At 46.9% G+C, this 15,667-nt stretch overlaps 2 protein-coding genes across 2 annotated transcripts; one reads left to right on the top strand and one right to left on the bottom strand.

The window, feature by feature from the left end:
- Nucleotides 1–869: 869 nt before the first annotated feature.
- Nucleotides 870–1,331, bottom strand: LOC147017885 (histone H4; the record flags this gene model as incomplete). Its single annotated transcript, XM_085899921.1, has 1 exon — nucleotides 870–1,331. A coding segment is annotated over one exon (321 nt), but the record flags the coding sequence as incomplete, so codon positions are not given.
- Nucleotides 1,332–2,645: 1,314 nt separating this feature from the next.
- Nucleotides 2,646–3,855, top strand: LOC147017884 (uncharacterized). Its single transcript, XM_085900027.1, has one exon. It carries the CDS (start codon nucleotides 2,864–2,866, stop codon nucleotides 3,698–3,700), a length of 837 nt encoding a protein of 278 aa, XP_085756153.1. The 5' UTR covers nucleotides 2,646–2,863; the 3' UTR covers nucleotides 3,701–3,855.
- The last annotated feature ends 11,812 nt before the right edge of the window (nucleotides 3,856–15,667 follow it).

The raw sequence follows: 15,667 nt of genomic DNA, 5'->3' as shown, positions 1-15,667 counted from the left end.
ATTTTAGAAACACCACCTAAGTTGTTGACCTTGGGCCTACGTTGACCTTTTGGTCGACGTTGACCTCAATAATAATTGGCTGGTTGAATTCAGTGATCTGCAATATAAATCCTCTTCAACTTTCAAGTCAATTGGATTAAAAAAAAATTGAGGAATTGAGAAATCTCACCTAAGTTGATGACCTTTGGCCTATGTTGACCTTTGACCTCAAAAACAATCGGCTTCTTCCTTTTGACAAACTCCACCACGTGGTGAAGTTTCATGAAGATCGGTTTGAAATTGTGACCTGTCGGCGACAGACGGACAGAATAACAAAATCGACGAACTAAGATACTTGAAAAATCTTCGATTTTGCAAATAACAAACAGACACAAAAAAAGGTGCAGAGCACAATAATTGCAAAATCCACCTCCCCCCCTTTCCAAAGGTTGCCATGGATACATGAAATTGTCCATTTCATTAAGATTAAAATTCACAAGTTCAGGTCAATCGGATGAAAATCGATTATTTTTCAGATGAAATTTGATGATTTTAGAGGTTTGACCTGTGACCTCAAAAATAATTGGTTTCCCAATCCAGCGATGCAATATACAAATCTTGTTCAAATTTCAAGTCAATCGAATGAAAAATGACGATTTCAGAAATTTGACCTCAAGATGACCTTTGACCTCAAAATCAATCGGCTTCCCACTTGAGACGATCTCTCCAACTCGGTGAACTTTCATCACGATTGGTTTGGAATTGCGACGTGTTGGCGATTGACAAACAAACAAACAAACAAACAGAATAAAATCGACTGACCAATATATTTCAAAATTTTATTTTGCAAGTAATAATAATAATGATAATAATGATAATAATCCCCCTGATGTCCATTTTATTTCTAATACCACACAATACATGATACAACTCCCGAGACGTCTGAAGCTCTTCCATGAACGAGGTGGTGGCTCTGAAAAGAGCCGTTGTTTTGTTGGAGCTGGTGAAGAACACCACCACCACCCACATGTTTAACCACCGAAACCGTACAACGTACGACCCTGACGTTTCAGAGCGTACACCACGTCCATGGCAGTGACGGTCTTCCGCTTGGCATGCTCGGTGTAGGTAACGGCGTCACGGATAACATTTTCCAGGAACACCTTGAGAACTCCGCGGGTTTCTTCGTAGATGAGACCCGAGATGCGCTTCACCCCACCACGACGGGCAAGGCGACGAATAGCCGGCTTTGTGATTCCCTGGATATTATCACGCAGTACTTTACGATGACGTTTCGCTCCTCCTTTTCCAAGACCCTTTCCTCCTTTACCTCGTCCAGACCTGCTGAGAACGTTTCAATTCAAAGCACAATAAACGAACCGACCGGTATTCACGGTCTATATGGTGGTGCTACCGAGGATTTCTATTGGTGGAGAGCTCGTCATCAACCTTTACTCTTTAACCTTTACACTTTACCCCCTATATTTAATTATTTCCCTGGGATCAGGTGGGGGGAGGGGTGTGCGCGTGCCCGTCTGTGCCCTTTCGCTTTTCACCTCTCGTGCCGCGCATGCGCAAATGAACCTCACTCTCACGGCGCCTTCACCATCGATCAAGTGAACACGGAATCTTGATAAATGAGGTTTAACTTGGACAGTAATTGATGACAATTTCATTCTCAACACAACTTGAACTATAGAACTTTGGCAACAATGAACAATGAGCGCACTCATCACCTGAACACACTCATCACCTGAACACACTCATCACCTGAGCGCACTCATCACCTGAACACACTCATCACCTGAACGCACTCATCACCTGAACACACTCATCACCTGACCACACTCATCACCTGAACGCACTCATCACCTGAACACACTCATCACCTGAGCACACTCATCACCTGACCACACTCATCACCTGAACGCACTCATCACCTGAACACACTCATCACCTGAGCACACTCATCACCTGACCACACTCATCACCTAAACGCACTCATCACCTGAACACACTCATCACCTGAACACACTCATCACCTGAACACACTCATCACCTGAGCGCACTCATCACCTGAGCGCACTCATCACCTGAGTTAAAATACCCTTCACAGGTATTAAGTAATGTAAGGATATTTTGATAATAGTTTGGATTTCAACAAAAGTTAAACTCCTCGTTTTGTCCGATCAACCGACTTGAACCTCGTTGAACCCTCTATTGTTATCTCTTGTGAATATCATTTCCTTGAGGTTCCAAACATTCCTCCTCGCTGTGTGTTGTGGGTAATCAAGTGTTTTCACATTCGTGCTGATCCGTGCTCAGGTGACCTCGACACGAGCCTCGGAAAAGCCGTTCATACCTGGTTTGTTTGACTGCCTTGTTCAGGTGGCCCCGGACAGGTATACAACAGGTGTACATTTCACCATGAACCTTTTCACGTTTAATTCAGATCACAGAAGAGATTTTCCTCGTGAAGAACAGATTCTGAGTGAAGAAAGCCCGTTGGGTGAAGCCGACATCGGGTCCCAGTAAACGATGTTCCATCAAAGCGGATCTTCCATGTGCCGTGTCCGTCCGTGGAATGCGGTGAAAGGTCCAGACAATTGTAAATGTGTTTCTCACCGTTTGCCAGGATGTACTTGTACCTGAAACGGTTGTGTACATTGCACATGGAATTATCATTCGTGTTCATTACAGAGGTCAAAGTGACGCAGGAAACACAAACTGATGAGGAACAGATCTCATGGTTCTGTGAACCTCCTCGTTGATCTCTACCACGTCCGCTCCTCCACGTCGTCACTATAAACAGGCCACGTGACGAGACGACACTCCGCTTGTTATTGGATCTCCCACTTCCCTCTCATACTCTTGTTGGTTCGAAATGTCCGAGACTGTTCCCCTCACGACTTGGACCTCGTCTCTCAAGCGAGCCAAGAATAAAACTGCCGCTTCCAGGACCCCGAACAAGGCTGACGGAACCCTATCGGAAAAGATCCTCAAGGTGGTGGGATCGAGCAAGGAGCGAAACGGTGTGTCCCTGGTCGCTCTGAAAAAGTCCCTGGTGGCAGATGGTTGCGATCTCCAGAGGAATGGCTTTCGTATCAACGTGGCTGTGAGGAAGCTCATCGCAAGTGAACAGCTTGTGCAGACCAAGGGCACGGGCGCTGCCGGCTCGTTCAAACTGAGCAAGGAGAAGAGTGCCAAAGTGAAGAAGGGTGACAGTACCAGAAAAGTTGTGAAAACCACAATCAAGGCTAAAGCGGCCAAGAAAGCAACCAAAATGCCAGTTGTGACGAGGGCGGTGCGGAAGATATCCCCCAAGAAAGAAACCAAAATGCCAGTTGTGACGAGGGCGGTGCGGAAGATATCCCCCAAGAAAGAAACCAAAATGCCAGTTGTGAAGAGGGCGGTACGGAAGATATCCTCCAAGAAAGAAACCAAAATGGCAGCTGTGACTAGGACGGTGCGGAAGATATCCCCCAAGAAAGAAACCAAAATGCCAGCTGTGAAGAGGGCGGTACGGAAGATATCCCCCAAGAAAGCCAGAAGACCTACAGGTTCCTCTTTGAAGCGATCCAGTAATAAATCTGCCAAGGTGAAGAAAAATGTGAACAAGGTACTGCCGAGGACCAAGGGCAAGACCAAGGAAACGATGGCAAAGTCCAAAGCTGCAGCCAAGGGGTTGAAGAACAAGAAGATGATGCTCAAAAAGAAGTGAAGGGGAAGAGAAGAGAGTAGAGGAGGTGAAGCGTCTCTTGTTCCTCCTCGTTTCATTTGCCCAAAACCCACAACGGCTCTTTTCAGAGCCACCCACCACGTTCACTTGAAAGGAGCTGATTCGATGGGACATTAAATCACTGCAACTACTCTCAGGTGTATCTTATCTGGAGACATAATAATAAATATGATATTTAAATATTTGACGAAATGAGTTGTGAAAGAGCTTTATGTTCAACAGCACAAGGTTACAACGACCTGCAAGACAAAACACAAACAAAAAAATGGTGTATAAACAGTGTAATTATTCATAACTACATCTAAGAATGGCAAGTCATGTGACCCAATCTTGTATGTAACTCGCAAATTCCACCGGTAGCTTCGTTGACAGGAATAGGAAGCGGAGGGAGAGAGAGTGGGGAGGAAGATGGAGGAGAGAGGGGTGAGGGAGAGAGAGTGGGTTCGGAAGAGGGAGGAGAGAGGGGTGAGGGAGAGAGAGTGGGGAGAGTGAGGAAGGGGAAATGGAGAGGAGGGAAGGGGAGCGAGAAGGGATGGAGAGTGAGGAGGGTGGGGGAAGGGAAGGTAGTGTGAGGGGACGTGAAGGAAGGGTGATAAAACACACCCAAAGCGCAACATTTCTTTTTAACCGTGGGGTTCGATAGAAAACCTAGCGCGAGTATTTAAAATCCAGGGTGTCTACCTTACAATGACTTACCTGCATGCTTGCATGTTTGCACATGCAGCGACCTTTACACCGCTCCGGTCGGCTCACTCCACATTTGATTCATACATGATACACGATGGGAAAGCATATTTAAATTCAAAATTAAACCGTCAGTCCTCAACAGTCCCTTTAACATATGGAGCGGAATGGGGGAGGGGGGAAGAGGTGAGAAAGAGAGAGGGATAGGGGTGGGAGAGATGAAAGGGGGAAGAGGCGGGGGGGGTCAGAGAGAGAGGGAGAGGGGTGGGGGAAGAGGAAGATGGGTATGAGAGAGGGGTTGGGGTGGAAGACAGTGGGGTAGGGGTGGGAGTGTGAGAGGAGAGAGAGAGAGAGAAGAGGGGGGATTCTGGCATATGTGACGTCTAGTTTAATATCCATCCGAGAGAAGGCACACACATTGATGAAACACCCTGCCTGTGAAACACCGGGATGACAATTTATAGCTGGGTTGGGATTCAAACCCAGGCAAGACAACTAAGAGCGAGTGTGCATACCTCTCGGCTATCCTGCCGTGATGTGGCGATTCGTTGCTTTGTAAGAACTGAAAACCATTTTTACTTATTGTAATCATCTCATTTATTTTGCCTTTCTCACTCCATAAATGTCCACACTTAACCACTCAAGATATAGACACAAGGAGTAGTGTTCATACACAAGCCCTTGGCCGTTTATTCATTCTCAAAGAAGCTCTGTGCAAGCTCCAAAAAGTTCTTAAAAGCTCTGAAAGCTCCAAAAACCTCCGACGAGCTCCGTGAAACTGTAAAGAAACGATCTTGTTTTGTCACAACAATACTTCAGAAGTCCATTACAGTTCCACTAGAAATCAAATACGACTCAAACAAAGAGGAAACAGACTTCAAATGGTGTCGAAATACGTTACGCAAATGGCACGAATGTACGTGAAGTCACCGGATCACAAGCTATTTCTGCTTCTTTGGCAATAATTTTGACAAACATTGAGAAAGGTGCAAACTATTTCTTGTCTTCCTTCCAGTCTGAGATGATTCTTGCCCATCGCAAAGTTAGTCACTCGGGAAGCTTTGTGAGCAATTTCCTGTTTTGTTCGGCTGTCGTTGAGAACTTGAAGACTGTCTATTTTCTTCATGGCCGCTTCACACTGTCTCAAGAAATCAGCGTAGTTACGCAGAGCTGGGCCATCTCGTGATGCAATCTTAGGCCAATTGTCTAGTTTCTCTCTGAATGTGTTGGCCATGAGAAATTCAAACACGTAAGGTCGTTTGAGTACCCTCTTTTCATCCTGAAGTGCCTCAGCGATATTGATCAGAAGGTAACCTTGAACAGCCTCTTTCGCAGCACCCCCTAGATATTTCTGGAGATAATAGATTATTTCTGAATGTGGGACTTTCTTTCCTTCTGTTAAAAGTTTCAAATGCCGCTTTCCAAGGAGGATAGGTGAGGGCATTTCCTGTAAATAAATCAAGTTCAGGTTGGGGTATACGTCCAAGGTTAACTTGATCAGCAAAGCATTTGGCAAAAGTAGACAACTCAGCATTGTTTACAGTAGTACGATTCTCGTTACCAGTGTTTTCAGTGCATGGTTCAACCTTGTGATTCTGTGGTCTGGCTCTGTTCCGGTTAGATGTTTCTCGGTCTGGTAGAATGGCCTTTCTTAAGTCTGGGTCTGCATATGAATTGCTGTTTTCACCATATGAATGATGATCCGAGTTTCTAGAGTTCTGATCCGCTACGTAGTGGTTGCAGATATAATTTACAATGTACAGTTCCTTGTTGATATCACGCAGTGACGGTCTATGTCTTTGATCTGGGAGAGACTCTCTTCACGCTTGAGTTTGCGAAAGACGTTTACTTTTGCCTGTGCCATGTCAAGCTCCTTCATAATTTGAAGCCTTTCTAGTTCTGCTTGACCCCTTGCAAGTTATGCTCTTTTCTTAGCTTCCGAGTCGAAATATTTTAGTTTTGCCTTCAATGCAGCTGCTTCAGTTTTCGCAGATGTAGATGGTGCCTTTGACGACCGAGAAGCATGAGATTTGGAGGAAGCTCGACTACTTCTAGAAACCCGGGAGTCTCTTTCTGCTATAATGTTGCGTATATGATCTGAAATAGATTTTGACAGATGGTAACTCTCCTGTTCCATGAATTGATAGTACAAGTCAGTATCTGGATCCATGCTTATAGATGGCATTATCTGATCAAGTAGATCGTGTGCCTTTGAAACGTCATCCATGTATCTCTCGAACAACTCGTTTTTGTTTAACAACGTCCAAATCACTTGAATTTGACAACAGTCTTTCCATGCTTCTTGCCATCTTGCGCCAGTTCGCAATGGCTGATTTCAAATTATGTTTATGATGAACTAACTTCCATTCAGTATCGTCATCGGTGGGTTTGGGTTCTTGATCAGAGTGATGTACCTCCTCACCATCCCTCTGTGTATGTGTGTACATCACTACTTCCATCAAACATGACTCGTGGTTCTTCACCTGTACTCATTTACAATTTAAACAAATGATTACAAGTTCAAAACAACTTCCAAAGAAAGTTGCAGATGTCAAAATAAAAGCACTACCGAATCAGGTATGATTAACTTCAATCACATCACTGTGCTCAAACATATGTGCTACACATTGCACATATTTAAACCCATCTCACCACAGAGAGTATAGGGTAATTAAGACAGCAGAATGGGTTAAAATCAGCTTCGATCCTTCTGGGCACAAAAACTTTTCACTTCAACGGTTTAAAGTGATACAAAACGATTCACTATACACGATTATAATGTGCGCGATAAAGTGTTTCACTATAATGGCAGCAAGCCACAGAAACCGAGCCATAGCAGGCGCTTATCTGCCGTTAGGGTGTTGTAATCGTAGCATCGCAAGTTCGTTGGATGTCATACGCAGATATAGACACAAGGAGTAGTGTTCATACAGAAGCCTTCAGCCATTTATTCATTCCCAAAGAAGCTTCGAGAAAGCTCCGAAAAGCTCCGTGAAAGCTCCGTGAAAGCTCGTGAAAGCTCGTGAAAGCTCGTGAAAGCTCGTGAAAGCTCGTGAAAGCTCCAAAAAGCTCCGTGAACGCTCCGAAAAGCTCAGTGAAAGCTCCGAAAATCTCCGTGAAAGCTCCAAAAATCTCCGTGAAAGCTCCGAAAAGCTCCGTGAAAGCTCCGAAAAGCTCCGTGAAAGCTCCGAAAAGCTCCGGAAAGCTCCGTGAAAGCTCCAAAAAGCTCCGTGAAAGCTCCAAAAACTCCGTGAAAGCTCCGAAAAGCTCAGTGAAAGCTCCGAAAATCTCCATGAAAGCTCCAAAAATCTCCGTGAAAGCTCCAAAAAGCTCTGCTGAGCTCCGTGAAAGCTCCATGAACGTGTAAAGGAATGATATTGTTTTGTCACAACAATACTTCAGAAGTGCATTACAGTTCCACCATAAATCAAATGCAATAAATCAAACGAACAGGAAACAGACCTCAAATGGCGTCAAAATACGTTATAAAAATGGCACGAATGTATGTGATGTGCAATGCGGTTACATGAAAATGCGTACAAAATACATTCCAATCTTTCTTACGACATGAATTCATACAATTAGCTAAATAGAGAGATATACTGATGACTTTAATGCTCCTTAACGAGTCGCGCTTGTATGTAGATAAAATGTAGAATGGGCCAAGTCACACCCATGGCCTCGTGGCTCAACATGAACCTTGCAACGCAGTATAAGCTTTACAACAAGATGTAAGCTTGCAGCAGCTGTAAGCTTCACAGAGAGCCGTTGGCTTCCCAGAATGCCGAATTCGGCAATGTCCGAATTGGACAAATGAACACTTATATATTTTTAGCAGTCAGAACTACTGCTGAAGTCAATAAAGAACTTTCAATTTTGAAATTCGGCTGAGATTAAGAGATTGTAGACTGCAGAGGTTATGGCATGATTCAACATGATAAATGATTCAACCAACACAACAGGAAACTCGTCTGACCACTGAGATTTCCCACCACATTGAGACCCCATTGAGGTGACGAAGGATGATCCTTGACAAAGGATAATTAAATAAGGCCATTAATTATCTTCAAAAGGGGTGTTTAAATTTACGTAAATACCCAGGTTTCATTCATGCACTCCCTTTGTATGCAGGCAAAGTTTTGGGCCGCCAGGTTTCATGGTTTTGAAGTTATGGAGAACGCACAAACACACACACACACACACACACACACACACACACACACACACACACACACACACACACACACACACACATTATTTTTGATAGATGCGTTATCAGTCCTTAAATATACACCAGAGGTATTTAAAGCCTGACACCTGTACAGATGAACAAAATGGTGGGGATTTGATTTTGAAGCTCTGTCGTGGATGGGCAGACAGACTGGCAGAAAATATATTGTTATAGGTTTGCCAGCGGGTCATGAATGGCCTCTCTCGGACCCGCTTCCCGACCTTTGACCCTGAAGCAGACGAGCTGCAGATAACTCCGTGGCATGACGAGTTGAACAATAGACGACGTCGGAGACATTTACCTTCAGTCGGCTCCTTGCATCCAATTCCCATGTAACCTCCCTGCTAAGTTAACCCCCTCAGATAGGGAACCCTGCTTTCGGTGCCCCACTCCTATTTAGATCAAGTACGGCCGAGCGGAACTGTGAGTCAGGTCAGGTATGGGAGCATGTGCCAGAACAGCTCGTCACTGCGTCCACTTTTCACTAGTACTCCAGAGGCCTCCGTCTGGCCATCCCCCAGGCAGATGCCAGGCCCATCCCCATCTCCTTGAGATGATGGTCAACCGGCTGCAACAAGGCATGTGGTCGGCCCATTGGCCTCCTCCACTCACGAGACTCCCTCGCTGAGAGAATCTGGTGAGCAGGATCAGCGTCAAGAAAACGAGCCACATGTCCATACAGCCACAACTGACGCTCACGGACTATGCAGGTAACAAATCTCATCCGAGTCTCTCTCAGCAACTGCTCGTTGGACACAAAATCCAACCAGCGAGAGCCAAGGATTCTCCGAAGAGACCTGGTACCAAAGGAATTAAGTCTCTGTCTCAGATCCTTGGTCAGAGTCCAAGTCTCACATCCATAGAGCAAGACTGGAAGCACCAAGGACCTGAAGACTCGGACTTTCGTCCTCCCGCACAGGTACCGGCAGACCCCATGATCCAGTGACTCCATGATTCCCCAGGCCCGACCCAAAAGTATATTGACCTCTGACTCACAGCCAGCAGAGACATGAATACCACTGCCAAGGTAAGTGAATCTCTCCACGACCTCAACATCCTCACCACAAACAGACAGACAGGACAGCAGCATCCAAGATGTCACCGAAAGCCTGGATCTTAGTTTTGACCCAAGAAACCCGTAATCCCAGCGGCTCTGACTCCTCATTCAGCACCGCGAGGGCCCCCAAAAGGATATCTGATGTCTCCGCAAAGATGACTGCATCATCTGCGAAATCAAGGTCCGAGATCTTGAAATTCCCAAACGATGCACCGCAGCTTGATCTCTCAGACATCCTCCCTAGAATCCAGTCCATACAAGTGTTGAAAAGTGTGGGGGCCAGTGCACACCCCTGACGAACTCCAGTAACAACTGGAAATGAGTCAGAGATGGTACCACCACATTTCACAGCACTCTCAGTACCAGAGTAGAGTTCAGACATCAGATTGATCAGTTTTGGTGGCACCCCACAAAGACCAAGAATCCCCCAGAGGACATCCCGATTCACTGAATTGAACGCTTCACAGAGATCAACATAGGCTGCAAGCAGCCCCTGCCAAAACTCTCGTCTGCGTTCGGTGAGGACACGAAGAGCAAGGATACGGTCAATCGTTGACCTCTTTGGTGTAAAGCCTGACTGCTCTGGACGCTGGTGCTCAAGGAGATGGGGGCGAACCCTATCAAGAATTATCTGAACAAAGACCTTACCCGGCACTGAGAGCAGCGTCACCCCTCGGTAGTTGTTGCAGTCCTGGCGATCACCCTTCCCTTTCCAGAGAGGGACAAGGCCCCTCTTCCAATCAGTTGGGATGATGCCTGTGTTACAGGCAGAGCACAAATCTGCATGCAACGACACGAGTGCAGCATTTCCACCAGCCTTGAGTTGAGCATGGATGCCACAGATCCCTGGAGCTTTACCCCATTTCAACCAGTTCACCGCAGCCCGTGTTTCCACAAGCAAAGGTGGACCACAGTTGATTGGAGGGTCAGCAACAGGGATTGTAACACCCCTGACGTCCAACTCGACAGCTGGTGGATCAGCCTGGTACAACCGCTCAAAGTAACCGGCCCAGCGGGCCTTCACTTCGGACTCCTCTGTCAAGAGCCTACCACCCTCTGCTCTAACTGCAGTACACCGAGGGATGGGCTTGGATGAACGCAATGTGCGAATTCCCCTGTAAGCGGGACGAGAATCACCTGTCCACAGGTGATGCTCTACCCCCTCACAGATTCCTCGCACATAGGCCTCCTTCTCCACCCTTAGTGCACGTACAGTTTTACACCTCAGCTTCCTGAGCAGCTCAGCTCTGCCATTCAGCCTGGCCCTGCGACTCTGGTCAAAGGTATCCAGCGTCCCTTGAGAGACAAAATTCTTCTTTGCCCTGCGGTGAGTTCCAAGACATCCACCGGCAACATCAAGGACGGTGGTCTTGAAGGCACTCCACAACTCTTCAGGACCCCCCTAAGCACCCAGACCCCCCAAATGTCCACGCAGCCTGTTTGCAAACTCCTCAGCTACCCTCTCATCCTTGAGCTTGCCAACATCCAGCCTAGGCTGGGATGGTACCATTCTCCAAGATTTAAGGTGCAGCTTTGGAGTTGCTGCAACAAGCCGGTGGTCAGCATTGAGGAACTGAGCACTCCGGTAGACCCTGCAGTTCTGGATCATCCTCCAGCGACCATCAACCCAGACATGGTCAATATCCTTTGCCACACCGCCAGCGTTGGAATACCAAGTCCAGCGATGAGCTTGTGGGCGCTGAAACCATGAAATCGGCCACCCTAAGTCCATGACTTCTTGCAAAGTAAAGGAACTTTGTGCTATTCTGGTTCATAGTTCCTGATCCATGGGGACCAACACACATCTCATAACCATCCCTATCAGTTCCAGTCGATGCACTGAAATCCCCCAAGACTAGAAGTGTATCTCGTCTGTGGCACTGATCAACCACAGACTCGAGTGTGGCGTAGAATGCGTCCTTCACGGTGAAATCACTCGCCTCAGTCGGAGCATCGACAGAGACCAGGGAAATGACACCTAAGGAGTGACGAATCCTTTGTCTCATAATAAACTCGTTGACTGGTGTTACCTCAATTATCATTGGGGTCAGCTTATTGGACACAGCTGCAGCAACTTCTTGAGTATGGTAACCATCAGAGCGACCAGACCAATAGAAGGTGCAACCACCTACCATTATCTCGCCGCAATCCGGTCTCTGAACCTCAGAGAGAGCTGCAATCCCGATGTCCAAACGCTTGAACTGTGAGTGGGACGTGGGCTGGTCTGTAACCATAGTGAATCAGCAGGGTAAAACTTCCATCTACTATTTACATACTCTGTCTAACCAATGGAGAAAGAGACACTCGGGCATGATGGAAACGAAATGTCTTGTTAAACTAAAGCACATATTTACAAGGAATGCAGTGTCACAAAAGATAGCCTTACCTTTCTGCATGTAAACCCCTTGGACAATCACCTTATCATGGAAACTCCAGATACAGGTGCCTCATTCACTACGGGAAATTAGATAAGTAAAGGTGATAGATCGATAAATAAGGCAGGGGTCGTTGGTGACCCCTCGCTCATCCGAAGCAAGCGTTCGGGCTTACGTGGTCCCAACATGAAAAGGGGAAGGGGGGTGAGAGGGTAATGGTGTAATGTGTCATATGGGGAGAAATGCAGTGAACAGTTCATTATGCATGGAGGACATCGGAAATATCTGTACCCCTGCTCTGAACGAGTTGAGGAGAAATCATTGATGGCTCTTTGTGCGTTCCCAGTGACTGATTATAATTCAGGAAAGCAAGAGAAATATCCTGTGAATCAGTATGTAATAGCCAGTCTGTCTAGGGAATGGAGCTCCACAGCTTGGGGACACCATCCTCTGATAACTCCGCCCATATGCGGTCCTTGCTGCTCCATCAGGCCCTGGATGTTCTGGTGCTTTCTCCCGTTGAAGAGAATCACACCTCCTGGTCCACACAACTTTATTCCGATGGCTATTGGATTTGTAATGAAATGTGATTGTAATGTAATATTGGTTTTATAATGCGTGGTGCTTGTGTATATGCATGCACTGTAAAGAGATTAAGAGGGATGGAGAGAGAGATAAAACTTAAGGGCTATGAGAAGAGAGGGGATATAGAAAAGAGTTACAGAGGGAAATCAAAACTGCTGCACAAACACCATGCATGTCAAGGGAAAAGCGAATCTATCGAAAGAAAATACCACTGAAATATCTAAACTCCAGGATTTCCTTATGTGTTGGATGCAACTCTCCCGGGTCTTCAAAAACTGAAACAATATATACTGTGACGGTTGTGACTTGGGGAGGACTTTATGCACCCTCCAACCCACCTTGGAGAATGGAAGCAAAAGCTCCTAAATAGTAGCAATTTATTTCTTTGGTATTCTGTTTAGAAGTTAGGAAAGTTGTATTTATGTGATAAATATGCGTTGAGTTTGTGAGCATAAATGGTTTTGTCCCCCCCCCCCCCACCCCGAGGAATCTGTGAGGGGGTAGAAAGAGAGAAAGAAAGAAAGAAAGAAAGAAAGAAAGAAAGAAAGAAAGAAAGAAAGAAAGAAAGAAAGAAAGAAAGAAAGAAAGAAAAAAAGAAAGAAAGAAAGAAAGAAAAAAAGAAATAAAGAAAGAAAGAAAGAAAGAGAGAAAGAAAGAAAGAAAGAGACAGAGACAGGGAGAGACAGAGACAGGGAGAGACAGAGACAGGGAGAGACAGAGACAGGGAGAGACAGAGACAGGGAGAGACAGAGACAGGGAGAGACAGAGACAGGGAGAGACAGAGACAGGGAGAGACAGAGACAGGGAGAGACAGAGACAGCGAGCGACAGAGACCGGGAGAGACAGCGACAGGGAGAGACAGAGACAGGGAGAGACAGAGACAGGGAGAGACAGAGACAGGGAGAGACAGAGACAGGGAGAGACAGAGACAGGGAGAGACAGAGACAGGGAGAGACAGAGACAGGGAGAGACAGAGACAGGGAGAGACAGAGACAGGGAGAGACAGAGACAGGGAGAGACAGAGACAGGGAGAGACAGAGACAGGGAGAGACAGAGACAGGGAGAGACAGAGACAGGGAGAGACAGAGACAGGGAGAGACAGAGACAGGGAGAGACAGAGACAGGGAGAGACAGAGACAGGGAGAGACAGAGACAGGGAGAGACAGAGACAGGGAGAGACAGAGACAGGGAGAGACAGAGACAGGGAGAGACAGAGACAGGGAGAGACAGAGACAGGGAGAGACAGAGACAGGGAGAGACAGAGACAGGGAGAGACAGAGACAGGGAGAGACAGAGACAGGGAGAGACAGAGACAGGGAGAGACAGAGACAGGGAGAGACAGAGACAGGGAGAGACAGAGACAGGGAGAGACAGAGACAGGGAGAGACAGAGACAGGGAGAGACAGAGACAGGGAGAGACAGAGACAGGGAGAGACAGAGACAGGGAGAGACAGAGACAGGGAGAGACAGAGACAGGGAGAGACAGAGACAGGGAGAGACAGAGACAGGGAGAGACAGAGACAGGGAGAGACAGAGACAGGGAGAGACAGAGACAGGGAGAGACAGAGACAGGGAGAGACAGAGACAGGGAGAGACAGAGACAGGGAGAGACAGAGACAGGGAGAGACAGAGACAGGGAGAGACAGAGACAGGGAGAGACAGAGACAGGGAGAGACAGAGACAGGGAGAGACAGAGACAGGGAGAGACAGAGACAGGGAGAGACAGAGACAGGGAGAGACAGAGACAGGGAGAGACAGAGACAGGGAGAGACAGAGACAGGGAGAGACAGAGACAGGGAGAGACAGAGACAGGGAGAGACAGAGACAGGGAGAGACAGAGACAGGGAGAGACAGAGACAGGGAGAGACAGAGACAGGGAGAGACAGAGACAGGGAGAGACAGAGACAGGGAGAGACAGAGACAGGGAGAGACAGAGACAGGGAGAGACAGAGACAGGGAGAGACAGAGACAGGGAGAGACAGAGACAGGGAGAGACAGAGACAGGGAGAGACAGAGACAGGGAGAGACAGAGACAGGGAGAGACAGAGACAGGGAGAGACAGAGACAGGGAGAGACAGAGACAGGGAGAGACAGAGACAGGGAGAGACAGAGACAGGGAGAGACAGAGACAGAGAAAGAGAGAGACAGAGAAAGAGAAAGAGAGAGACAGAGACAGAGAAAGAGAGAGACAGAGACAGAGAAAGAGAGAGACAGAGACAGAGACAGAGACAGAGAGAGACAGAGACAGAGACAGAGACAAAGAGAGAGACAGAGACAGAGACAGAGACAAAGAGAGAGACAGAGACAGAGAATGAGAGAGACAGAGACAGAGAATGAGAGAGACAGAGAAAGAGAAAGAGAGAGACAGAGACAGAGAAAGAGAGAGACAGAGACAGAGAAAGAGAGAGACAGAGACAGAGACAGAGACAGAGAGAGACAGAGACAGAGACAGAGACAAAGAGAGAGACAGAGACAGAGACAGAGACAAAGAGAGAGACAGAGACAGAGAATGAGAGAGACAGAGACAGAGAATGAGAGAGACAGAGACAGAGAATGAGAGAGACAGAGACAGAGAATGAGAGAGACAGAGACAGAGAAAGAGAGAGACAGAGACAGAGAAAGAGAGAGACAGAGACAGAGAAAGAGAGAGACAGAGAAAGAGAGAGACAGAGACAGAGAAAGAGAGAGACAGAGACAGAGAAAGAGAGAGACAGAGACAGAGAAAGAGAGAGACAGAGAAAGAGAGAGACAGAGACAGAGAAAGAGAGAGACAGAGACAGAGAAAGAGAGAGACAGAGACAGAGAAAGAGAGAGACAGAGACAGAGAAAGAGAGAGACAGAGACAGAGAAAGAGAGAGACAGAGACAGAGAAAGAGAGAGACAGAGACAGAGAAAGAGAGAGACAGAGACAGAGAAAGAGAGAGACAGAGACAGAGAAAGAGAGAGACAGAGACAGAGAAAGAGAGAGACAGAGACAGAGACAGAGAAAGAGAGAGACAGAGACAGAGAAAGAGAGA

This window comes from Eptatretus burgeri, chromosome 10 (genome assembly GCF_056783735.1).
Source record: "Eptatretus burgeri isolate ZD-2024b chromosome 10, Ebu_testis_v1, whole genome shotgun sequence".
In the NCBI taxonomy this organism is placed as follows: Eukaryota; Metazoa; Chordata; class Myxini; order Myxiniformes; family Myxinidae; genus Eptatretus; species Eptatretus burgeri.
Note: the sequence above shows the minus strand (reverse complement) of the source record. Positions and strands in the feature narration are given on the sequence as shown.